Consider the following 26,076-nt stretch of genomic DNA (forward strand, 5'->3'; position numbering starts at 1 on the left):
TCTGATAGCAACTGTCCAATATTGGTTCCTTTCTCTGATAGCAACAGTCCATGATTGGTTCATTTTCACCCCCCAACAAACCCTCCCTAGAGCAGGAGGGTCCCGACAGCAAGTTTGGCCAATCTCCTCTTAGATCTGCTTGTTTCAGCACCTCCCCCATCTGTCCCTAGTTCCACCAAGCAACCATTGCATAAGGATGACTACAAATTGCCAAATTTCTACTTATTCAATGATATTCCAAGCAAACAGCATTCATCAGCTGCATTACATTAATACATGACCTTTTGACCTTACTTTGAATTTTAAACAAACAACTTTATACGATATTTGTAATCAAAAAGGTCACAAACTGAGGGGGAAAAAATTGTTGCCTGGCCTTTAACCAGTCACCTTCCTAAAATTAGCACAAAATCGTGAACACAGCATAAAGATTCTCTGTTAACTCATTTGCAGAAGTTAGCCAATGTTAGCCTTGTAAATGATGTTAAAAAGTAATAATACTAAATAGTAATTGTAAGCTCAGCTTTTTCTTGTATCCATAAAAAGCTTCCACAATGTAATGATCCTTTTATTATATTCAAAATGCAACAGCTGCCCACATATTGTCAGGGCCCATACATTTTACTGTATCCTGTGCCTTTAGCCATTTTTTGGCATCATGAGGAGTGAATCGAACTGGCTGAAGGCTGACATCTATGATACTGGGGACCTCAGGTGCAGGCAGAGATGGATCACCTACTTCGCACTTCTGGCTGAATGTTTCGGCCTTGCCTTTTGCACTAATGTGCTGGACTCCCCCATCATTGAGTGTAGGGATATTTGTGGAGCTTCCTCCTCCTATTAGTTGTTTAATTGTCCACCACCTTTCACTATTGAATGTGGCAGAACTACAGAGCTGTGATCTTAACTGCTGATTGTGGGGTCACTTGCTCTGTTTATCACACGCTGCTTCTGCTGTTTGGCATGCACGTAACCCTGTACTGTAGGTTCATCGGTATGCACCTCATTTTTAGGTATGCCTGGTGCTACTCTTGGCATGCTCTCTTGCACTCCTCATTGAATCAGGGTTGATTCCCTTACTTAGATGGTAACAGTAGATTATAAAATATGCCAAGCATTGAGGTTACAGACTGTGGTCGAATACAATGCTGCTGCTGCTGATAGTCCACAACCCCTCATGGATGCCCAGTTTTGAGTTGCTAGATCTGTTCTGAATCAATCCCATTTAACGCTATGGTAATTTCACACAACATGATGGACGGCATCCTCAGCGAAAAGAGAGACCAAGGGCTGTGCATTGGATACTCCTACCAATACTGTCATTGACATTGGCATCAAGGGATATGGGGAGAGCACAGGGGTACAGTGTTGAGATAGAGGATCTGCCGTGATCATGTCGAATGGCGGCGCAAGCTCAAAGGGCCAAATGACCTACTCCTGCTCCTATTTTCTATGTTTCTAACCTGCAACGGGTAGATTGGTGAGGACGGGTCAAGTAGGTTTTTCCCTCATCACCAGCCACAGGCTCAGTTTGGCAGCTAGGCCCTTCAGGATTCAGTCGTAGTGATGTTACTCAGCCACTCTTGGAGATGGACACAGAAGTCTGCTACACAAAATACATTGTGGACCATGAGCTGGAACCCCGAAAGGTAGAGAAATGACAAAACCAACTATGGGGTAGTTAATCCCTGAAGGGTGGGTTAGGATGACTCTGGAAGATGATTCCCTAGTAGAAGTTGATAAGTGGACACAGGGATCCACACGTAAACAATGGTTAGTAAAGGCAGTCTGGTTGATGGCATATCAAAGGTAGTGCCATGAAATGGAAGCAGAACTGATTAAACTGAGAAAAGAAAAAGAGGAAAGATCAGCCATAGGGAGCAGAACCATGGAACAGTTAAGCAGGAGAGGGAGGAAAGATAAAGTGAGAGAGGATCAGGATAGAGAAGTGGAGAGATGGGCCAGTGAGACACAATACCTAGGGAGTTAGTGTGTCCATAATCATTAGCAGTGCAAACTCTGGTCTGAGAAAGAGAGAGAGCAAAGAACGTGGGTGGAGAGTGCTGAGAGGGAGATAATATCAGAGCAGCCTCCAGGGTTCAGCAGCATGAAAGGAAAAGGCTTGCTGACCACACACACTGTCAGCGATGTACTACGGTGCAGGAAACAAGATTGCAGCAGCATCGGGGTGTCATTTGCATGCTAAGGGTAGGAGAAACTATAGACAAAGAGGATGCTGAGTAGGGCAAAACTACACCTATGCTAGATGGGCAACATTCTGGTTATCCAGGGAAAGAAGGCCAGAGAGGGTGGCACCAATGCTCCAGGTGCTATTTCAAACCACAGGTCCCAATTAGTAACAGGGGGCTCTCAATCACAAATTTGGTATTCCCTATTCAGCCAAGCAACGACAAAAAATGGCCGGAGCTTGAAGAAACTCCAACCAGGGAGAGGCTGTACAGTCATTTCCAGGAAATTGACCTGATGACCGGGCTTCGTAGTTTGGATGATGTGGAGAAAGGCTCCTTTTTACCTTGGCTCCCTCTATTTATACAATTCTGTCGCATGAGGCTAAGGCGGGACAAGGGACATGGGATCAGATGAAAACAAGTCAAACCAGCCATGGGACTGACCGAAGAGGACCTATTTAAGTTGTTTGACAGTACTCATCAGAAACCTACAGAGTCACCGGCGATGTTCGCCAACTGGCTTTGCGCAGTGTACGATCAGGCCCATGGGGGTGCCGCTCAAGACGGGGCATACTTACAGGCTGGCACCTTGAATCACTGGTTGCAGACCCTTTTAGCCCACTCTCTAACCTATCTGCATGCAGCCTTTGAGGACTTTGACCCAGATGCTGATAATAATAGAGGCAGGAGTCCTAAGGAAAATTACTCTTAGATTTCAAAGGAGACAGGGAGAAAAGGCAAGTAATGGGGAAATCTCTAAAGGTGGGGAGTAAATGAGATAAAAGGGAATAGCCAGAAATACTGGTATCAAGAGAGAGGCAGGGAAAAAGGTCAGCTCCCAAGTGTTAGAACTGTGGGTGTAAGGGGCACTTAAAATAGGAATATAGGAAACCCGCTTGCCAAAAGGGAGGGTCAAAGCCTGATCAGGCAAGGAAGGCTCTTAATAAAGTATCCACAGCTCCATCCTGGGAGGACATGGAAAAACAATCGGCAGTTCTAGGAAGGAGACAGCTAGAGGGCAAGGTGTGCTTGGTGAGGAATGATGCCAGCATGCTTGAGGGGGATCAGAACTGATGAGGCCACGACCAGCCCATGTCCACTCAAATATGATGAGTACCCTGTGTGGACATTTGGGTGGAAGGGGAGGAGGGTCTGCACCTGGTAGATACAGGAATTTCCCACACAGTCACCTAGTCTTCTTGCCCCCTAAAATTCCCGTGGTCCAGTAGAGACCTCTACACACTAGTGAGTTTCCCAGGTGACTCAGCAACTGGAGCGGTATCCAAGGTATCCAAGTGGGTCGGTTACAGGGAGAAGGCGAGAGAATGGGGTTGAGAAACTTATCAGCCATGACTGAATGGCAGACCAGACTCGATGGGCTGAATGGCCTAATTTCTGCTCCTATATCTTATGGTCTTTTGGACCCCTAACCACTAAATGGACCTATATCCTGGCCAAGTGGTCAGACACAGGAATAGGAATTTTGGGAGCAGATTGGATGCTCCACCGCCAGTTGGCAGTAGATATGGCAAATAATTGCTTGTGGAGAGGGGTAGTAGGAGTGGATGGGGTTGTGGTCAACCTGGGGAGAAGCTGGAAAAGGTGGCTCATTGTCTCATTGAGATCGTATGACCCTGATGCCCTGATACAGCATACCCCTTCTGATTATAAAGGTTTAATTGGGAGACAGAAGGCCTCGTTCACCACCCATAAACATGATTGTGACTAGGATGGAGGCGCAGGTAGATGCGGAAGCTATGGTACAACACCAGATACAATTCACCTACCCAAAAGAGGCAGAGGATGACCTAGAGAAAGCGGTGGGAACCCGAGTGGAACAGGGAGTCCTCCGACCGATAGCCACCCATGTCAATTCCCCCATTTGGCCTGTGAAGAAACCAGATGGGTCATGGAGGATGACAGTAGACTATCAGGTCTTGATTAAGAATATCCCAGCTTGTGCACCCATGGTTGCCACAGCAGCAGACTCGATTGCTGCTATCCTGGTCAACGCCCAGATTTTTACTGTCCTAGATATATCAAATGGATTGTGGTCTATCCCAGTAAGGAAGGAGGACCAGCACAAATTTGCTTTCACCTTAAGATTCAGCAGTATACCTGAACATGTTTACTCCAGGGCTTCCATAACAGCCCCTCCATTTTCCACCAGTGCACAGCTGATGCCCTGCTAACCCTCATCCATATGTGGATGATTTGCTCCTGTTCACAGAGACCAAAGGGGACCATAAGGAACTCCTTACAGAACTGCTGGTTTTGTTAAGAGGCAGATTTTAAAATAAACCCCAAGAAAGCACAGATAGAACACAGGAAGTCCAATTTCTAGGCTTGACAATCAGGCCAGGGGAATGGGCCAAAGACCAGGGGAGACGGAAAACCATAGAGGCACTTAGCCACCCTGTATCAGTGCCAGCCCTCCGAGGCCTTTTTAGGCCTCACCGGGTATTGTAGGGAATTCATTGAAGATTATGGTGGGAAATCAGTGCCACTGTTAACCTTAAGAAAGGAGTAGACTGGGAATGGACACTGCAGTGTGAGGAGGCTTTTGTTCAATTGAAGGGAGATTTACAGTCAGTCCCTGCACTAGGTATGGTGGACCCAACAAGGGAATTCACCCTGGAAGTGGATACCAACGACACCAGCCTAAGCGTAGTTTCGATGCAGGAAGTACACAGCCTCTAGCGGCCAGTAGCATATGCATCCAGAGTCCTCACAGAAGTATAGAAAGAATACTAAGCGAGTGAGCACCATCTGCTAGTTGCTTTCTGGGCAGCAAAACATTTCGCTGTTTATACAGGCACTCAGGTAGTGACACTCACCACCCATCACACCCCCACCAGACTATTACTGGAAGGGTGCATCAAAGACGGGACAGTCTCCAGTGTACGAGTGGCCAGGTGGAGATTTTTGTCGCAGAGCACCACCATAAAGATCAAGGCACTGCCACAGCCTCACTGGCAGCTAACCTCAGCTATCCAAGGTAGCCCCACATCTGCACTGTAGAGACAGTCTGGGTGACTAAAGTGGGGGCCAAGCAGGGAACATCCCAAAGGGAGAGACGTTTAAGTGGATGGGTCTAATTTTATGGAACAAGGAGAATGGAAGATGGGTCATGGGATCTATCACCCCCTCCAAGGCGTTAAGTTGACTATAAAATGCGGACCCAGCTCAGCACCCAACAGGTTGAACTGGCTGCTGTCACCTATGTGGTTACCCACCCTCAGGAATTTCCTACCCCCGATATAGTCTGCTCCAACTCAATGTTTATTTGCAATGCAATGATTGACTTTTTGGCAATTTGGAACTGTAGGGGTTTCACGTCGGCAGACAGTCGACCCCTGGTCGATGCGTCTTTGCTGAAGTGGTTGCGAAAGGTGATGGTGAATATTACATCCACAAGGTTAAGGCTCATTCCAAAAGCGCGCCTGGGTGGGAGGGGAATAAGGCAGCAGATGAACTAGCCAAAAGGGGAGCTGTTGAAGGGACACCTTGAGACCCTTACCAGTCAGGAGTAGTAATGGCAGTTACTCCCAGTACACCTGCTGAGATCCCACTTGCACCCGACTTGAAAGAGTTACAGATGAAGATTGTAGTTCTGAGGGCAGTTATCCAAGCCAAACTACACAATTCTCAGTGGAAGGACCCTTCGGGGCCCCAGACATCCAGCTAAGGGAAAGGATGTTAGTTAAAGATGATCAGTGGGTTGTCACCGAGGGATATCGTCAGGAGATTATAAGTCTAGCTCACAGGAGTTCAGGAGCGGGTCATCCTGGCCCTGAGACAACCTGGAAACAGATCAAGTCTGTGGCTTCATGGCCCAGAATTTGCCAGGATGTTGATAGTCACTGTAAAGTTTGATATGTAGAATGAATAATCCTGATCACCACCATCGCAAGGTTTCTATGGGTAATACTAGGCACGTAGAGGAACCCTGGTAGTGTCCCTAGATTGACTTCATTGGGCCCCTACCTGCCACAAAGAAAGGTAACAAGCTCTGTCTTGATCTTGTGGACAATTTCACGAAGTGGGTGGAATCTTTTCCCTGTAAGGCAGCCACTGCATTGTGGACTGCCAAGATCCTACTTAGGGAGATGTTTTCTCAATGGGGGCTACCGCAGATGGTGGAGTCATATCAGGGCAGCCACTTCACAGGACGGGTAATGCAGGCTACTTTAATACTATTAGGGTATTATGGCACAGCAGATGGTAAATGCTGAATTGCTCAAATCCCACAGGGAAGCATGAAACAGCTGCCATAGTTTGCAATTTGTACTTTCCAAATGTGTGCCTTGGATAGTAATGAGCCCACCAAGACTTAGAGGTTTTTTTACAAAGCTAAATTAAACATTTATTAATAGAAGAAAAAGGTTTTTAAAACACACATATAGGTCTACAAATTACTACTATAATAACTCCTAAATCTCCTAATTAATCTAGCTCGCAGTTACACCTCTGTAAGGCAACAGTAAAACAAGATGGATTTCAACACAGGAAACAAAGCTAAGAAAGCTCATTGTGATTATCCCTGTCCAGGGTATTATGTGCTTTGCCTGGGTCTGGACAGCAGTTTGATGCATAGAAGCTGGAGGTTTTTCACACTTGTTAGGTCTCAGAATGCCTTCGCCTTACACATAATCTCATCTCCTTTACACAGGTTTCTCTTTTTTATACTATGCATAACGATCTCCTCGCTCAGGACCAAAATTGGGAAAGGGTCCTCCCACTGATACTCATGGGTATCAGAGGTACAAAATCCAAAGGGATGGGTTATTACCCCCATGAACTGGTCACTGGGCGTCAGATGAGAATGCCGCTGCATACACTGGTGCCCATTCTTACCGAGGCAAGCAGCCAAAGATAAATTTACAATCAAATTGTGGCAGACATTGCGTTCCCTATATCGCATCGCCGCAATAACTATAGGTCACAGTCACTGGCGTAACCACTTGATCCTGGAGCCACTGAAACCACAGGAATGGAGTCTGGGGATGAGGTCATAGTCTGAAATTATGCTAGAGTGGGAGTGTTTGACCCACTCTATTAAGGATCATACTCTATAGTGGACAAAGTGGACGCCCTATGGTGGCTGCAACCCAGCTGCCGAAGCAAGTTAATTGGATTCACATTCATCAGATGAAACTTTACCGGGCCACAAACATGGGACCAGAGTCAAACAGTTCTGTCAAAATGACATCTCTGCGATTCTGTGATCCAATCATGTGGGCTTGTGATGAAGAGCCAATCCCACTTGAGAGGTAATCATAGATGACGCTCCCATAAACGACACCCCAGATGTTGACACTTGGACTTTAGAACACTTTTTCCAGGTGAGACCTGGAGATCCTAACATTGAGGTGTCTCGGGAGACATCATCCCCAAGACAGAGAAAGCCAATACAGACCCTGAGAAGGAGAAACTGGGAAAGGAGGCCCAGATGGGATCCTAATTTCATGTACCATTAAATTCAATTGTACATAATTATAATATACCTGTGACCAAATCTGCTCACAGAACAGGATGTGTTTTTTTTCTCCTCTCTTTCTGCAGAGCCATGAAGAAGGTGCTAATGGTGATGATCCAAGTCCATCAGGCAGTGGTCGGTACGTAACGTCCTAGAGGCCCTACGGGAAAAGGAGATGGTGGATCCTGCTGGATTGTTCCCCGAGCAGACTGTCAAAGTCATTTGGCAGAATGCCTCATCGTCAGAACTTTCTAACAAGCACCAAGATGTAGCTTAGCTGGTGATGAGAAAGGCCCTCCCCATCAGATCCTTCCTACAAGCACATTACCCCCGAGGTGGCTGTGGTGGGGAAGAGGCTGTTATTTACTGCCTTGTGGAATGTGCCTTTGAAAGAAGGTCTGGAGAGAGATGCAATGGTTTTTGTCGCGATTCATCCCAAGCAGTCCTGTGACACAGGGCTCTGTGCTCTACAGGTTGTTCCCAGGGACACATACTGAGACAAATGTCAACTGCAGCTGGGGGAGCATCAACTCGGTGAAAGACGCTGTTTGGTCTGCCCAAAACTTGTTGGTCTTCCAGTGCAATGAGTCGTCCCTGACCAAGTGTTGGAGGCTGGCACATTCTATATGCTGAGGGATGCACTAAAGCTTGGGGCAGCCACCGCCAAGGCGCAATGGGAAAGGTCGCAGTCTAAGACCTTTCAGCTGTAGTGCACCAAGGGGCTAGGAATTGCACAGACCTTGTGGACTGTATGACTTACATTGAATGTATGCAGTGAATATTACAGGTATCACAAATGTATTGAAGCGCCTCAAGAGTGCAACATGATCTATGTAGACAACTTAAATACCATTGCACTGTCTGTTATGACCATTACTAAATGTCTGTAATGTGCCTTGATTGTATTGAAGCAACTCAGGTGTGATATGATGTATGTGGAAAACTTGAATATGATTGCACCTTTTGCGATGGCCATTTTGAAATGTCTTGTAATGTTCTTTCAGATATTTTATGAATAAAGTACATTATTGCAAAAATAGTCATGTGGAGGAAATCATTCAGCGGACCAACCACCCAAGGACGAATTCCTGCACGTGGGTCTTACTAAGTAATTGGTGTTGTAAGTATATACTATAACTTAGTGGGTGAATAAAGGCTTTCCACAAAGTGGAAAAAGTATCCATAGTTTGTTGTTGTTGTTGATACCAAATACGTAGTGAGGGCCTTAGAGGGTAGTAAGAACCCCTGGTTAATAGGCTTACAGCTTGTTACCCATAATACTTCTTCCAAGTGATGTCAACATGCAGGTGTACTGATTCATCACCTGAAGGAGAGTGATAGGTGGTAACTGGCAGGACGTTTCTTCTTCCATGTTTCATCTGATGCCATGAGACTATGGGGTCCGGAGTCAATGTTCAGGACTTCCAGAGCAACTCCCTCCTGACTGTATACTACTGTGCTGCCACCTCTGGTGGGTTAGTCCAAACAGGAGGTAAAATGGAAAAGAAAGAGGAAAACTGATAGAAGAACAAACCCAGCTCAAATTAGGAATAAGTACCATCCAAAAGCCACACAAGACTAGTACTGGTGATGATAATTTTTCCATGCCGCATTCATCATCTATAACAGAAAAATGTTGCTTGCTTGTCATTTTCAACAAGATTAAAACCAGAGCAACATGACAGCAGTTTCTAGCACTTATAACCACCACAATTATGCTGAGGGCACAAGGACTACAATGGCTGTATTTAAGCATTTTGAGTGATGGCTATAACAAAGAGGCTGTCAACTTTGGAAAGAAAAAGCCAGACAAACCACTTAGGAAAGCAGTGAAGATTACTCAGTGAAACAAAGTGAAACTTATTAAATTAAATCACAGCTTTTCATGTAGCACTAATACATTAATGCTTTAAATGTAAATTTATTTGCTTAAAGATTGAGGTGACTGCAAGAATTCAGAAGCATTTACAATGACTACAGAAGAAATTTTATGGGTTTAAACTGCCATAATTAAATTAAGATTGTCTGAATATGGCAATTTAACACTGCACAATGATCTCAACCTAGAACCAAAATATGTGGAGTTGATGCACAGCAAATAAGTTAATGGGTCAATTAACTTCTGTTATACACATCATCATCATGCCCCAGTTCAGACTGTTTTATTGCAACTTTCCTTGAGCATTATGATTGCCCTTAATGCAAGTTTATAACAAGTACTGTACAAGATGTAACTACCGGGCCTATGTTTACCTTTGGCTGAAGCGTTAGTACAATACCAAGAGAAATAACTGCTTAAGTCGTCAATTCAGTTAAGGATTAAAATAAGACAATTGTTGTTGGCCTCATCTTTATTTATTCTCATTGAGCATGATGTGATGACAGTGCAGCTAAGGATAAAAGATATATACTACAAAGGCCATTGGGGAGTTACTTGAGTACTACACTGACGATATGGTTCAACGGCATTACACCCTAAATCCCAACATCTCAACAAAACAACCAAATGACCTTAATCAGGTGTGAATTTAGCCTGTATTTCGTTTAGCAAATCTTTTTAGGTTGCCAGCAGGTAGTCTGTGGCTTAGAGCAAGACTCTGATGCTTAGTTGCAGAAACTAAATCATATTAACTTGGTACGTCCACTGAGAGCACTTTTCAAGGGTTCCCTCCGGACAAGCAGTTGAAATAGGTAAGCTCAGGTAAATAGAACTAGTGGTGAATTATTGAGCTCACTTAGAGGAACACTGTATCAGTCAGAAGTATCTATCATAACTGGATTATATTTCAGATGCAAATAATTGTACCAATGTCAATTGCAAAACTGACACACAAGACAGATTATATCTTTAGAGATTGAACACATGATCTAAGCAGAAAGAGCAAGAGAAAAAGAGAATTATGCAGATTTCCCACTGAGCAACTCTTGGAAAAGTTGGAAACAAGACATTTATAATGACAGTAGAGTGATACCATTTAACACGCAACTTATATAATTCCCTTCATTGCAATGTTGAATAATGTTACTTCTTCCTATAACTGCCTTTCTGCTTCCTTCTCATTTCAATCCTTCATGGCCTGTTTTATTGGGTTATCTTTGTCACTCTGTCCAACTATTTGTCATTATTGTCAACTCATGCTGTAGCTACTGTCTTCTAAAAGTCAACCTTTGCTCAGCAGTAGCACTCACTCCTAAATTCCATTCAGCTGAGCACATGATCCTTGATGGAAACTTGTACGTTACTGTCAGAAGCGCTGACTTTTGGATGAAATGTTAAACCGAGGCCCCGTTCTGCCTAGAAGTAATGCTGAAGGACAGAATATGATATTGCTGGAACCTGAAGTGGCTGTGGTTTGGGTTCTGTGGGTAAGTGCACTGGGAAGGCTAGGTTGTTTGCCTGTCTGACAGCAAGTCATAGATAAGCCACAACTTACTTCAGGTAAACATTGGAGGACCAAAGCAATTGTTCTTGGTGCCTGCTAGATACATTTCTCCAGGCACCAATTCCATTCCCCTCAGCCAGGGTAAAACAGATCGTGTAAAAGCTTTACAACCTGTTCAAAGCTGAGTGGAGCTCCAAGCTCCAAACCTTTACTCACCAAAAGCACTTAATTCTTTCTCAGTAACACTGCCCGTCATCATTACCACTTCAACACAATCACCACTGAAACCTTCTGGTGAAAAGTCATCTCAAAATGAAATGTTGAGACTGGATTTTCATCCTAGATGTGGATAGCAAGAGGAGAAAATTCCCACTCGGCCCACCTGCCTCAGGAGAAAGTGCCCTCAAAGGTAAGGTTTTCATTCGTTTGTTTGTGGGGGGGGGGGGGAGGAGTGCAGACTGCATTCAGGTCAGGCTATTTAAGAGGAGTGCCTCAGTACAGTCCGAATTCCTCCTAATTATAAAAGGAGAAAGGCCCTCCTGCCTTCATCCCTCACACTCCCTCAATTCCACCCCACGCACTCCCCATGCCCAGCCATTCCCTTCTACCCACCTCCTATGGCCCTCATGTTCCCATGCCAAGGTATGCACCCACCTACCCACTATAGCCCCTATGCCAAGGTATGGCCCCACCCACCCCTATGGCCCCTCAAGCCCCCCATGCCAAGGCATGCCCCATCCACCTACTGTGGCCCCTCATGAACCTCCATCCCAAGGTAAGTCCCCAAGCAACTCCTATGTCCCCTCATACCTCCATGCCAAGGTATGCCCCCTACCCACCCCCTATAGCCACATGCCAAGCTATGGCACTTGCATGCACATTCATGTACTATATACTGTCTGGAACCAATGATCCCTATAATGACAGTATGGCGTGTAGAAAAAAGTTTTTTAAAAAAAAGCCATGATAATTTTCCAGCTTCTTTTAAAAGAAAAACTCCTTTTTACTACTGCCCAATAGAAGTGTCGATTGTCCGGGTCCTTTAAAGTATCAGTAGCTGAAATTTTAAGTACTTGAAACCTCTTTACCTTGTGTAAAGAAACATTATGAAATTGACACTATTGATCAGAGGGCCTGAGCTGTCAATCAAGCAATGTTTCCCCTGAGGATCAGGTGCTTCAACAAGCTAATGGATATCTGGGCTCCCAGCCAAGCCTCATTACGTGTTTTTTTCTAACATCCTTTAAAAAGCATCTTTTAATCAGAGCCTCCATTCACCCTTCTCTGGCTTAGAATTCCATTCTTCTTATGAATACTCTTATATATCTTGGAATACCTCATGTGTTAACACTAACATAAAATTTAAAGGTTGTTACATTCACTTTCCTCTTTCACTTCACAGCAGACTGGGTAATACTCAGGCAACTGAATGAGAAAAAGCATTTCACACATGCCAGGAAGCACTTGGAGGGTATGGGGTAAGCAGGCCAAGGTGAGAAGTACTCAAGGTGGAGCCTCAGAGCAGATGGGCCCAGGAGGAACACCTGGGTTTGATAAATAAGCAACCAGGTGAATGAGCACTCGGGCAAACTGGGAACCACCTTGTCTAAACAGGTAAGCAAACAAATGCTCTCTGGGTCAGAAGATTCTGGATTCAGGTCTCTCACAAAGTACACAAAGTGCAGCACTGTCAGATGTACCATCTTTTGAATAAGCCACCTGCCCAATTAGGTATTCAATATCCTAACATTATCTGAAGAATGGAGATCTGCCAAACTCTGACTAACAAAACTGCCAGAACTAATGCACCAAAACTAGTCATTTACCTCACTGCTACTGAGATGTTTTAGTCTTTGTGCTTTCATAACTCAGTGGTGTGATAAAGAGTAAAGAAATACCTCTTTCTGGCCTGCTCAAGGATAAGTTTTATCAATCCATTAAAAGCCAAAAGTTAACTTTTTTTTTTTAAGTTTGCTCCGAACGTAAATGTCCTCCTCAATGCTGGCATATTACCTTTATCCACACAACAGACTTGATCCCTCTTGTAAAGCCTGCAAAACAATGCATGGCCTTAAGTCCCAGTACCACATGGATTGTAGGAATCAAGTGTGCTGATAAAATTTGAACCAATGCTTTCTGTAAATACTATTCTCACTTTTATTTCCAGTTGAAATGTGCAAAGCAAGATCTGTGCTCAAAGTAAAAGCAGGACAAATCAGGAGTAGCAATCTTTTTCTAAATAGGTTTTGTTAAATTCCACACAGCAGTCACATCAACTTGTTTGCTGATGTTAACGGTGCAAAAAGAGGTTTAGGTGAATTAGGGATCAGTAGTTCCTTCCTGCTACAAAGTCAAGTCTACTTTTTGTTCACTTACTGCACAAAATTTCAAAGAAATGTTTAATCTTTTTCTTCAAATTACAAATGTTTTATGAAATCTTTAGCTAAAAGGGAGCATTTTGCATATTCCAATTTCTGGTAGAAGTCATTAAAACACGTGTAAAGTGACACTGAATCATTATTTTGTGCTGTTGGATGTCAGTGAAGACGATGGGAGTTCACATTGTTGAAGGAGTCCACACAAAAGAATAAGTGACATTAATTAACATAATACTCTCATTAATATAAAAGCAAAAAACTGCAGATGCTGGAAATCCAAAACAAAAACAAAAATAAAAGTACCTGGAAAAACTCAGCAGGTCTGACAGCTTCTGCAGAGAGGAACAGTTAATGTTGAGTCTGTATGACTCTTCAACAGAACTAAGGAAAAATCGAAGAGAGGTGAAATATAAGCTGGTTTGGGGGTGGGGGAGACAGGTAGAGCTGGATAGAGGGCCAGTGAAAGGTGGAGATGCCAAAAGATGTCTGACAAAAGGACAAAAAGGTGTTGAAGGTGGTGATATTAGCTAAGAAATGTGCTAATAGGTGACATTAAGGGTAGAAAGCAGGATGAGCAAGGTACAGATAACCCTAGTGGGGGTGGGGTGGGAGGAAGGGATTGAAATAGGCTAAAAGGTAGAGATAAAACAATGGATGGAAATAAATTTTAAAATAATGGAAATAGTTAGGAAAAGAAAAATCTATATAAATTATTGGAAAAAAGGGGGATCGGAAAGGGGGTGAGGATGGAGGAGAGAGTTCATGATCTAAAGTTGTTGAACTCAATATTCAGTCCGAAAGGCTGTAAAGTGCCTAGTTGGAAGATGAGGTGCTGTTCCTCCAGTTTGCGTTGAGCTTCACTGGAACGTTGCAACAGGCCAAGGACAGACATGTGGGCATGAGAGCAGGGTGGAGTGTTGCAGTGGCAAGCGACGGAGCTCTGGGTCATGCTTACCAAGTTGATCAAAATTTCAATTGCCAATCTGTGCTGAATTAGCCAATCTCAGTCAAAACAGTTAAAGAGGTTTTGCAGTTTGGCTGAGATGCCCGTTCTCAGCAATCCCCAGAAATGGTGCACACATGAACAGGAACAGATTTAGTTCTGATGACATTCAATGGTTTACTAGCCCATCCATAATTACTGCTGGCAGCAACAACTTGAAGTTATATAGCAATTGTAACATAGTGAACCAACCCAAGACGTTTATAGAAACAAACAACATTTGACACCCAGCCACGTGAAGATATTAGGACAGGTAACCAAAGGTTTAAATCAAAGAGACAGGTTTTAAGGAATGTCTTAAGGGAGTGGTAGAGAAAGGCAGGAAGGAAATTCCTGGGCTTAAGGGCTGGAGAGCTCAAGGCATGGAGACCAATGGTGCAGCGATTAAAATTGGGGGATGCCAAGAGGCCAGAATTGGAACAGCGCAGAGAGCTCAAAGCTGTAGCATTGGAAGAAGTGATCAAGGTAGGGAAGGATCAGGCCTTGAAGAGATTTGAAAACTAGGATGACATTTTAAAAGCGAGGCACTGTTAGACCAGGAGCCAATACAGGTCAGCATGTACAGGGATGTACAATGAACCGGCCTTGGTGAGAGTTGGATACTGGCAGCAAAACTTTGGACGAGCTCCAGTATATAGAGGGACAAACTGAACACTTGGGTTAGGTACCAGAGGGTGTTTAACAATGAACTACCAAAGCATCAATTCTTGAAAGGGATGGGGCTTAAAGGGTATAGAGCAAGAGAGAAACTATATAATTAAAATTATTTTGCTTTCTTCAGATTGTTAGCAGCTTAGTGTTTTCACTGCCTCAAAACAGCACATTTACTATCATACAGCTGAAACTGCAAACAGGTATTTATAACATTAAACTACCAGTACATTAAAACATTTATCTAAACTACATTTATATTCCAAGTTGAATAAATGATACCAATGTATGCAGTGAGACAACTGATTATCTCTAAAATAGACAACTGATTTAATTTTTTATATGCTTCTCAACAAAGATAGTGATTTCCTAACAGGAAATTACAGTGTCACTATAATTTTGGTCAGAATGTACATCACAACCCAAGGGATGATATAGCAAACGTTAATTATTAATCAACCAGAAATTCATCTTCATAATCACACCAAATTACATACATAAAATTACTCCTCATGTTAGTAATTACTAGATGTTGCTTCTCTTCTGGAAAGTAACTGCAATTTAATGCTAGCACTTTGTGACCAACACAAACAAAAATTAGAACTAGATCTTAATCATTCATAACTAAGATTACAAACGATATCTTCTGAATAATCAAAATGATTACACTTGTAGTCAGTCAGTTTTAAACATAGTGGGGTCTCATTTTCCCAACCAAACAACATGCAATTCCAGCAGATTTATTTCTTTTCAGTCTTAAAAGTGAATGCTGGACTTGTTTCTGGCATTTTTTATAACATTTCAACGGCTTATGTTTATAGGCCATCATGCACCTGTTTATAGAACAGAATTACTTTCAGAAGCTTCCCCCTGCCTGATAAAATTGTCCCCTGTCATAATTCTATGAGGGCAGTTGTAATGGCAGCTAAAGAAAAATCATCACCACCACTAGCTTAATCAGACAAAATCCTTACCACCACAACACCTCCCCAACCAGTGCACCCTCCCGCATCCACCTCCTGTGGTTTCATGTAAGCATACTGGTATGGTGCTTAGCCATCACCGAGAACACTAAACAAGTTCAGCAAGAATGACTATGAAGGTAAGAGAAATCTTGAAGTTATATTACAATACACTGTGACCTCTCGAGTCCAGAACTCCAAAATCCAAAAACACCAGTTGTCCAGAATATTTTTAAGCAGGCCCCACAGCTCCTGGACTCGCCACTTGTGGCATTGCAACCTGTGGTTCAACTGTGCCCTTGCATTTTCCCACACTACAGTTGGATTCTGATAGTACATCTAGTAATTACTAACGTGAGGAGTAATTTTATGTATGGAATTTGGTGTGATTATGAAGATGAATTTCTGGTTGATAGTAAGTAACCAAGGGGCCTATCCTCCCAGATTCTGTCAGGAAGGTAAAGTTAAATTTTTCCACTCAGTATCTGGTGCTTTTTTATTTATTTATTTATCTGGTCCAACTGGGGAACTCTCCTGGAAAGAGTTGTGACCTTCTGCATGTCATGAGAGTCAACTAGCTGTCTAACATGGCAAAGATCATCTTATGTTGCTTGGGAGAATTTAATTGCCCAGAAATTAAGGCAGTGGTGACATTATGTGGTAGAGGCAAAACTACTTCATATGATTAGTGGGCAGCTGTTCTTTAAGTAGTGGTTGGCATGTTTCCCAAGCAGCATCTGGCAGAAGTGAAGCATTGACAATCAAAAAAATTTCTGGTCTGTAGCCCCTGGTAAGTAAGTATTTGTGGGTAGGATACCCTCTGTGATGGAGCCTTCAATCTATACTCCTTCATGTCCTCCTCCTAGTATAGGAGAAAGGCCGAGGGCATGCCAATTGGCATTTTAGTACAGTACTTTAGAAACATGGAAGATAGTGTTTGGATAATAAAACAATTTTTCTTCGTGCTTTATAATGTTTTGTCACTGTTTAATGTCACAGGTACACGTTTACACATTTGTGGTTAGGCATTCTAACATTATCCTATACTCCTGAAAATTACAAAATCCATAAGTACCTTAGTCACAAGCATTCCAGACTAGCGAAGTCAGTGTATAAGTAACTGTTTGTGGAAATGGAGGGGTAGGAAAGAAACAGACTCTGATGCAGTGGTTCCTTTCCCTATACCAGGTACAGCATTTTTCTCTTTTCACTCAAGTAGTCAAATTACAAACATTATTTTAGTTTCACATACTTATTTAAATATAGCTTTTAGCTTTGCTAAGTACAATTTATACAACATTACATGCACTTGTATAGAAAAATGTTGATGCAATTCAAAGGAACATTTACAGACAAGCATTTCTGATAATAAATATAGTTCTGAATTCTGGTGCAATATGGGGACATTAAGTGTTGACAGGTGAGTTGGCCATAGCAGAGTAGGTATCACAAGCTGATCCAGATCACCAGACATCTATGTGTGCACGCTTTCTCGCAAAAATCACAAGAGGGCATAGCAACAGTTCTGCAAGGCTCAGCATTACCTGACGGTAATGTCAGGTAACTAGGGGTGAGCAATAAATGCCTGCGGTGCCCAAAATCCCTCACTCACTTTCTAAAAAATTCTACATTTCCTTTTTTTCCTGCCAAGATGGATAATTTCACACTTCCCCATGTTATACTCCATCTGTCGCCTTCTTGCTCAACCACTTAACCAATCTACAGCCCCTTATCCCCATCATTGAGGTGCCTCAAATTATATCTAACATATTAAGATAAGTATATTTGGGGAGAATGCTTTAGTAGCTAAGTCCTGAGACAAGCTCAGGTATCTCAGCTCCTGGTCTCCATACAGTATGTGGTATAATCAGCCCATCCAAAGTGAAGCACACAAAAATATCTCAAATACCCCCAAAATTACATATCGTTCAATAGCTGAGATTTACTCAAGAGCTCAGACCATCACAAAACACCATGTAAGCATGATAAATTATGGTAACTTACCTGGTCAAGATTTTTGAACAGAAGAATATCCTTACAGGCTTCCTGTAATCTAGCTCGTTGATCATCTGTCTTTGGGTAAACGACCTGAAACAGAAGGAGGAATGCTTTTAAGCAAGTAATAAACTTATTTTTGTCAGTCCATTTGTGGGTATTAGTGGCAAGGCCAGCATTTATTACCCATTCCTTGTTGCCTTGAGGTGCTGAAGTCCATGTGTTGAAGGTGCTCCCACAGGGTTGTTACAGAGTGTTCCAGCATTTTGACCAAATGATGGAATGGTGATATATTTCCAAGTGTGTGACTTGGGAGGGAACTTGCAGATGGTGCTGTTCCCATGCACTACTACCCTTGCCCTTCTAGATGGTAGTCATTGCAGGTTTGATAAGCGCTGTCAAAGAAGCCTTGGCGAGTTGTTGCAGTGCATTTCGTATGAGGTACTCTGTCCACCGATAGCTGGGAGTGAATATTTCAGATGGGGTGTCAATCAAACTTTAATAGCGTTGAATTCCGAGCGTTGTTAGAGCTTCCCTTATCCAGGCAAGTGGAGAATATTCTATTACACTGACTTGCGCTTTGTAGGTGATAGAAAGGATTTGGGGAGTCAGGAAGAGAGAATCACACATCCCAGAACACCCAGCCTCAACCTGCTCTTGTAATCAAAGTATTTATGTGGCTGACTTAGTTAAGTTTCTGGTCAAGGTGACTCTTTGGATGATGATGGTAGGGCATTTGGTATTGGTAATGCTGTTGATTGTCAACGGGAGACGGTTAGGTTCTCGCTTATTGGTGATGATCATTGCCTAGCACTTAAGTGGAAAGTAACAATCGCATCAAACATTAGCCTAAGGCTGAATGTTATCCAGATATTGCAGCATGTGGGCACAGACAGCTCGATTTGATTATGTGTTGCAAATGGAATTGAACACTGTGCAATCTTCATTAAACATTCCCACTTCTAACTTTATTATGGAGGACGATCATAGCTAAAGCAGCTGAAGATGGTTGGGCCAAGGACATTGTCTGAAGGACTCCTTCTGCAATGTCCTGGGCTGAGATGATTGGCCTCCAACAGCCACAACCACCTTCTTTTGTGCTGGTTATGACACCAGCTAGTAGGGGTTGTTTCCAATTCCCATGATCTTCAATTTTACTAGGACATCTTCATGCCACATTCAGTCATATGGTACCTTGACATCAATGACAATCACTCTCACATCACCTTTGGAATTTGGCTCTTTTGTCCATGTTTGAACTAAGGCTATACTGAGCTCTGATGCCAAGTAGTCCCAGTGGAACCCACCAATAAGCATCAATAAGCAGATTATTTGAGAGTATGTCATTTAATAATACTGTCAACAACACTTTCCATCACTTCACTGACAGTAAACTAATACGGCATTCATTGGCCGGATTGGACTTATCCGTGCTTATTTGTGTACAGGGCATAGTGAGGTAATTTTCTACTTTATTGGTTGCAATTTATAAATGTACTGGAACAGGTTGCTTAGTGGTTTAGCTAGTTATGGAGTTTAAAGTCTACTACGCAAATTGTCTGGTGCCATATCTTTTGCATATCCAGTGCACTCTTCACGGAGTTAATCAAATTAGTTCAAGACTGGCTTCTAAGATAGTGGGCACCTCAGGTGGAGGTCAAGATGAATCACTGACTCAGCAATTCTAGCTGAGGATCATTGCAAATAGTTCACAGCCTTGTCTTTAGCACTCATGTGCTGGGCTTCACCATCATGAGGAAAGAATGTTCACGGAGCCTCTTCTTCCCATCAGTTTTTTTAACTGTCCATCATAATTCACAACTGAATGTGATAGGACTGCAGAGCTTTGACTTGATCTGTTGGCTGTGGGATCACTTAGCTCTGTCTATAGCACTGTTTAGCATATATGCAACCCTGTGTTATAGCTTCACCAGGTTGGCACCCCATTTTAAGTATGCCTGGTGCTGCTCCTGCTATGCCCTTCCAAACTGCTCATTGAACCCGTTTGGTCTCCTGGCTTGATGATAATGGTAACTTAAGGGATATGCCAGACCATCAGGTTACAGATTAAGGAGGAGTACAATTCTGCTATTGAAGGCCCTCAGCCTCATGGATGCCCAGCCTTGTGTTACCACATCTACTCTGAATCTATTACATTTAGCATGGTTATAGCACGTCACAACACGATGAAGGGAGTCCTCTGTGTGAAGACGGAACTTTGTCTCCACAAAGACGGGAAATACGGATGCATAAATGAGAAAGGTAAAAGAGAACAATGGAATTTTCATTTCTACAGCACCATACAACCTCAAAACATTTTACAACTAACAAATTGCTTTACCCTATAAGTTCAGGGCTAATGTCTTATAGCATAAGTAGTGTCATAAGTGATCAACTGTCCTTTTTTACTAACAGGCAGCTTGATGTTCATTCTTGATCATGCACAACTTAGAATTATCAGAAAGCAAAGCATGATTTTCTTTAAAAAATTTTTTTAAAAAGTTCAGGGTTAATGCTAAAGCCAAGGTGCAAATCTGAATTTAGGGCTTCAACTTTCTGGAACAAAGCAAAGCAATAACAACATCCCAAGTTGGTCAAATACATACTGGAGCACAGGTGAAAAATGGTGAAGTGATATGAATTAGCACAATATCTAGTTTTTCATTTATTCAGCTATTTTGGATTGGAAGGTGTAGAATCCATATGGGTGGAGATAAAAAATAATATGGGGAGGACGACACGGGTGGGAGTAGTCTATAGGCCCCTTAACAGTAGCTACTGTAGGACAAAGAATAACTCAGGAGAAACTGAGGGCATGTAAAAAAGGCAGTACATTAATCATGGGTGATTTTAATTTTCATGTAGATTGGGAAAATCAAATTGGCAGAGGTAGCCACAAGCAAGAATTCATAAAAGTGTATTTGGGACAGTTTCCTAGAGCAATATGTTATGGATCCAACCAGGGATCAGGTTATTTTGGGTTTGGTAATGTGCAATGAAGCAGGTTTAATAAATGATCTCAGAGTAAAAGATCCCCTAGGGAAAAAGTGACCATAATATGGTAGAATTCAGCATTCAGTTTGAGAGTGAGAAACTCGGGTCGGAAACAACTGTGTTAAACTTAAATAAGGGTAATTACAGAGGAATGAGGGCAGAGTTGGCTGGAGTGGACTGGGAAAGTAGTTTAGCATAAAAGATGATTGATGAACAATGACAGACATTTAGGAAAATAAGCTGAACATCTGTCATTGGGAAAATGTTAGAGTCTATTATAAAGGATGTAATAGCAGAACATTTAGAAATGCATAATATGATCAAGCAGAATCAGCATAGCTTCAAGAAGGGGAAATCATGCCTGACAAATTTATTAGAATTCTTTGAGGAGGTAACAAGCGGGATAGATAAAGGGGAATCAGTAGATGTAATATATTTGGCTTTCCAAAAGGCATTCAAAAAGGTACCACATATAAGGCTACTTAATAAGAGCCCATGATGTTTGGGGGTAGTATATTAGCACAGATAGAGGATTGGCTAACTAATAGAAGACAGAGAGTTGGGGTAAGGGGGGCATTTTCAGGATGGGAACCTGCAACTAGTGAAGTGCCACAGGGATCAGTGCTGGGGTCACAATTATTTACAATACATACTAATGACTTGGATGAGGGAAATGAATGTACTATCGCCAAGTTTGCAAATGACACAAAAACAGTTGGGCAGGCTGGTGGTGAGGATGGCACAAAGTCTACAGAGGAATATAGACAGGTTAAATGGATGGGCAAAAACTTGGCAGATGGAATATAATCTGGGAAAATGTGAGGTTATACACTTTGGCAGGAAGAAGAGAGGAGCTGAATATTATTTAAATGGAGAAAGACTGCAGAAAGCTGCAGCACAGGGGGATTTTGGGGTCCTCGTGCACAAATCACAAAAGTCTAGCATACAAGTTCAGCAAGTAATAGAGAAGGCAAATGGAATGTTGGTCTTTATTTCAAAGGGAATGGGGTTTAAAATAGGGAAGTCTTGCTAAAACTATACAAGGCACTAGTTAAACCACACCTAGAATACTGTGAACAGTTTTGATCCCCTTATCTAAAGAAAGATATACCGGCATTGGAGGCAGTCCAGAGAAGGTTCACTAGGCTGATCCCGGGTGTGGAGGGATTTTCTTATCAAGAGAGATTGAGTAGGTGGAGCCTGTCCTCATTGGAGTTTATAAGAATGAGAGGCGAAACATATAAGATTCTTAGGAGGCTTGACAGGATAGATGAGAGCTTGAAGTGAAGATGCTGAGAGTTTGTTTCCCCTTGTGGGAGGGTCTAGGACCAGAGGGCATAATCTCAGAGTAAGGGGCCACCCGCTTAAGACAAGAGATGAGGAGGAATTTCTTCTCTCAGAGGGTAGTGAATGTGTGGAATTCTTTATCGCAGAGGGCCGTGGAGGCTGGTTCGTTAAATATATTCAAGATTGAGATAGGCAGATTTTTAATCAGTAAGGGAATCAAGGGTAATGGGGAAAAGGGCAGGAAAGTGGAGTTGAGGATTATCAGATCAGCCATGATCTCATTGAATGGTGGAGCTGACTCAATGGGGCAAATGGCCTACTTCTGCTCCTACGTCTTACGGTCGCTACAAGATGAAGTTTTCAAAGGCGCAAACAGTCTACAAAAAAAAAAAGGCCCAGCTGTGGAGGTAAAACAAGAGTAAAAAATTAGTACTCCAAAACACCTGAATGGAGAGGAGGGGGTAAACACTAAATAGTAAATAACCTAATTCTTGCCTTTGTGTAGTCACATGTGACAACATACCCCTTCCAGAGGTAAACTCAAGTAAAATGAATGACTTTGACATAAATGTTCTACAGGTGGTAAAACAAACAAATCATAATCACTTCTCAGTGCTAATAGGGACCAGCAAAGATACTTGAGGGGTTCTGGCAATTAATACAAGGAAGCCATTAAACATTGGGCAGGTACACATATACATGGGGAATAGAACAGACTCAAGCATTCATTGATCCTTTAGTCTTGATTCCTGTTTGTACAAAATAAAGGAACTGATGATAAGTAAACTAAGTATCTGTACACCCAATAACTTAGTAAACTGCAGTCAACAGACAGAAGGGGAAGATCTTGCCTGACCATCCTCCTCAAATTCTCCTCAGACCAACACCCGAAGGGTAATGTCTGACATGGCATCCCAAGACTTTCAAAATACATTCAGCAAAGTCCCAAAGAAAGGCTGTTAATTTAACTTAAAGCTGTAGTAATCCTGGGGAATTCAAGGGCAGGAATAAGAAGTTGGCTAAAGGGTAAAAAGTAACAGGTTTGTTATAGGGGATTTGCCAAGGAGAGGCAGAGGATGCAGTCAATAGGGTGCCCCTAAAAACTGTTTCCAATTTACATTTATAATGTGGATTCAGAACCAGAATACAAAGTAACCAAATTTGTAAAATATAGCAAACTAATAAGGGCAGTGGGAGTGGAGAAAACAGCGCAAAATTTGCAAAATGGGTTGGGCAAAATACACTAGTGAGCAGAGCTATGACAAGTAAAACTCCATGTAAAAAGTGTAGAAAGAAGTGGCATACAAGAATTGTGTTGAAATAATTAAGGATTATGCAAAGATACCTTCAGAGTCTCGACTGACTCAACTCAGCAGCAGCATTTAAGCTAAGAGAATGCAAGTCAGATGAAATTGGGTCCAAACTGTATAGGGCTCTGGCACGATCACCTCCTGGCTATAACTACCTTCAGTCCTGGTCACACAGACACAAATGAGACACTCGAGAGTGATACACAGTACATCAGAGAGCCACAAGATCAATGCCTAGTGTCAAAACTCTGAGGAAAAACCAGGGGAACTTGGACTTTTAAGCCTGGATTGAAGAGTGCCCGAGAGATCTTCATGGTATAGATAGCTAAGATAATGGAAAGGTAAATTCAGAACAATATGTGTAATGATAGGACAGGGACATTTTCATGGAAGGGCGGGAAAATGCGAGTCAGGCCATTTCTCAACCTCCTAAACGCGAGTGCACCTCAAGGCCCTTTTTGCACCATCTTTTTATACTGGATGGATTCCTGGTGCAGTTCGAGTCACAAACGGGTTCCAGAAGTGGTCAGGTACTGATCAGGTACTAAGGCGGGTACTTTCTGTCCTGTGCCTAATAAAAGAACAGTTAACCGCATTCTTCACAAATGTGCCCCTGGATACAAATTGGATTGACCGCTGAAGGAGAACTCTGACCTTTGCACTGTTGGTGTAACTGATGGTTGAAACATTATTGCCCTGTGAGACTTGGCCCATTAACTGCATTTCCTTAGTGTAATCAACAGCTTTTGCTGTGTCCACTGTCCAAAGCCAATGCTGCCACTACTATCTTCCGAACAACCCGCTGCACCAGTCTTTTGCTACTCACCCCTGAAAGTCACTGACTTTTTTAAACAAACATAATGCAGCAGCTCATACAGCTTTGCCAGTTAACACAGCAACATAATAGTTCACCTACTGCACCTCTTACTCCAACCTACCTCAATGCATGGAGGATGCTGCACATCGAGTGCTGAATTAAATTGCAAAAGTCTCCAAGCACAACACTTCAATGATCCACTTTAATCACCCCTTCTCTCTTCTTTCAGGAGAAGAGGGCCCAACAATGTCAGTGAACTATACAAGTCTGGGGTGGGACCCCAAAGCTGCGAGAGATCAGATCTGTGCAGGAGAGGGCCATGCTGAAAGCACAAACACCGTGCATGGAATGCTTGCATGAGGATGAGTCCCCCCCTTCCAGATGCCCATGGCCATGGTGTTGATGCAAGCGTGCAGGTGGCAGCAAGGGCTGATGGGGAAAGGAGGGCTGGACTTTGGGGATGGCAGCTCAGGCGCTAATGGTACTGTGTAACTCCAAGTTATGATTGTGCTTAGCCATAAGGCATCGAATGGCACCAGAACAAGAAACAGGAGAGGTTGGAAGGAGGTCACTACAAATGGTGATGCTGTGTATCATCTCATGGGCTGGGCTTCATCTCATGGCTGCCTGTGTTTCTCTCTCAGGTCCTGTAGCTGCAGTCCCACCTCCCCCAAAAGGGGAATCAGGCCCCTGGCACAAGGATGAGGCACGCGTGTCTGAAGATGCGCAATTACCACCTTCAGAAATTGCAGGCACATGCCCAGAGATAAACACTCCGGTGGGTATAAATACGGCTATAGAGTAGAGAGTTCTGAATGAAGAGCACAGCACCAGCGTTGAGGAGGAGGTGTCAGCAGAGGCAGAGGTTTGAATACAGTTACCCATGGAGGGAGAGGACAATCACAGATGCTCCACGGCCAGTGAGCCAGAGTTTGGGACCGAGTATTTGGACCTATAGTGGCAGATAAGTGGACATCTGGCTGAGTTTCCTGAGGCATTACAAACTCATGCACTACAAATGGAGGAGTCCATCATGGTCATTGCCTCGACCATGTCTCATGCATGAGTCAGCAGTCACGAAAGAGTAGACAACCTTGTGGTGAACCTCATGCGGCATCAAGTGGAGTGCATGCAAGAACTCAAATGCAATGGCACTAGTTCTCCATAGCAATAATGGGAGAGGGGCTAAAGTCCCTGCACAGGGCTTTCTTATGGGTTGCAGATCAGTGGCTAGATCAGCACCCCAGCAGCCCACCCCCTCCAGCCAACAGGACAGCACATCAAGGGCTGAGTAATGTGAACAAAAGGATGAGATATCCATGTACTTTGAGGAAATGTCACCCTCCTCAGATTCCTTGGCTCCTCAGCCAGATGCACCATATGCTAGACAGGTCTAAGCTCGGGCAGCTGCCCGAGAGGTGCAAATAGTACTATTGCAGGGTGGGGCCTAACAGGTCCCTGCATGACATGGCTGACTGCCCCGATCCTCAGTCATGTAGACAGAAAAGCAAGCAGCCTGCCTTCACCTCCTCCGAGGCAACAAGGGGACCACCACATAGGAGTACCCAAGTGCAGAGATCATCGTGTAAATTTGAGCACTAATTGGTTCACTGTGGCATTTAGGCAAG

General features: G+C 43.1%; 1 protein-coding gene across 3 annotated transcripts in view; it reads right to left on the reverse strand.

Annotated features, from left to right (window-relative positions):
* The window catches only part of prkar2aa (protein kinase, cAMP-dependent, regulatory, type II, alpha A), a 331,945-nt gene that overhangs the window by 86,663 nt on the left and 219,206 nt on the right, over positions 1–26,076 (reverse strand). For all 3 annotated transcript variants that reach the window (XM_041191726.1, XM_041191724.1, XM_041191723.1), the window contains one exon: positions 18,050–18,133. In XM_041191726.1, the coding sequence (XP_041047660.1) occupies positions 18,050–18,133 (84 nt within the window). The remainder of the gene's footprint in view (positions 1–18,049; positions 18,134–26,076) is intronic.

The sequence above is a fragment of the Carcharodon carcharias genome, chromosome 7, assembly GCF_017639515.1.
Source record: "Carcharodon carcharias isolate sCarCar2 chromosome 7, sCarCar2.pri, whole genome shotgun sequence".
Classification (NCBI taxonomy): Eukaryota; Metazoa; Chordata; class Chondrichthyes; order Lamniformes; family Lamnidae; genus Carcharodon; species Carcharodon carcharias.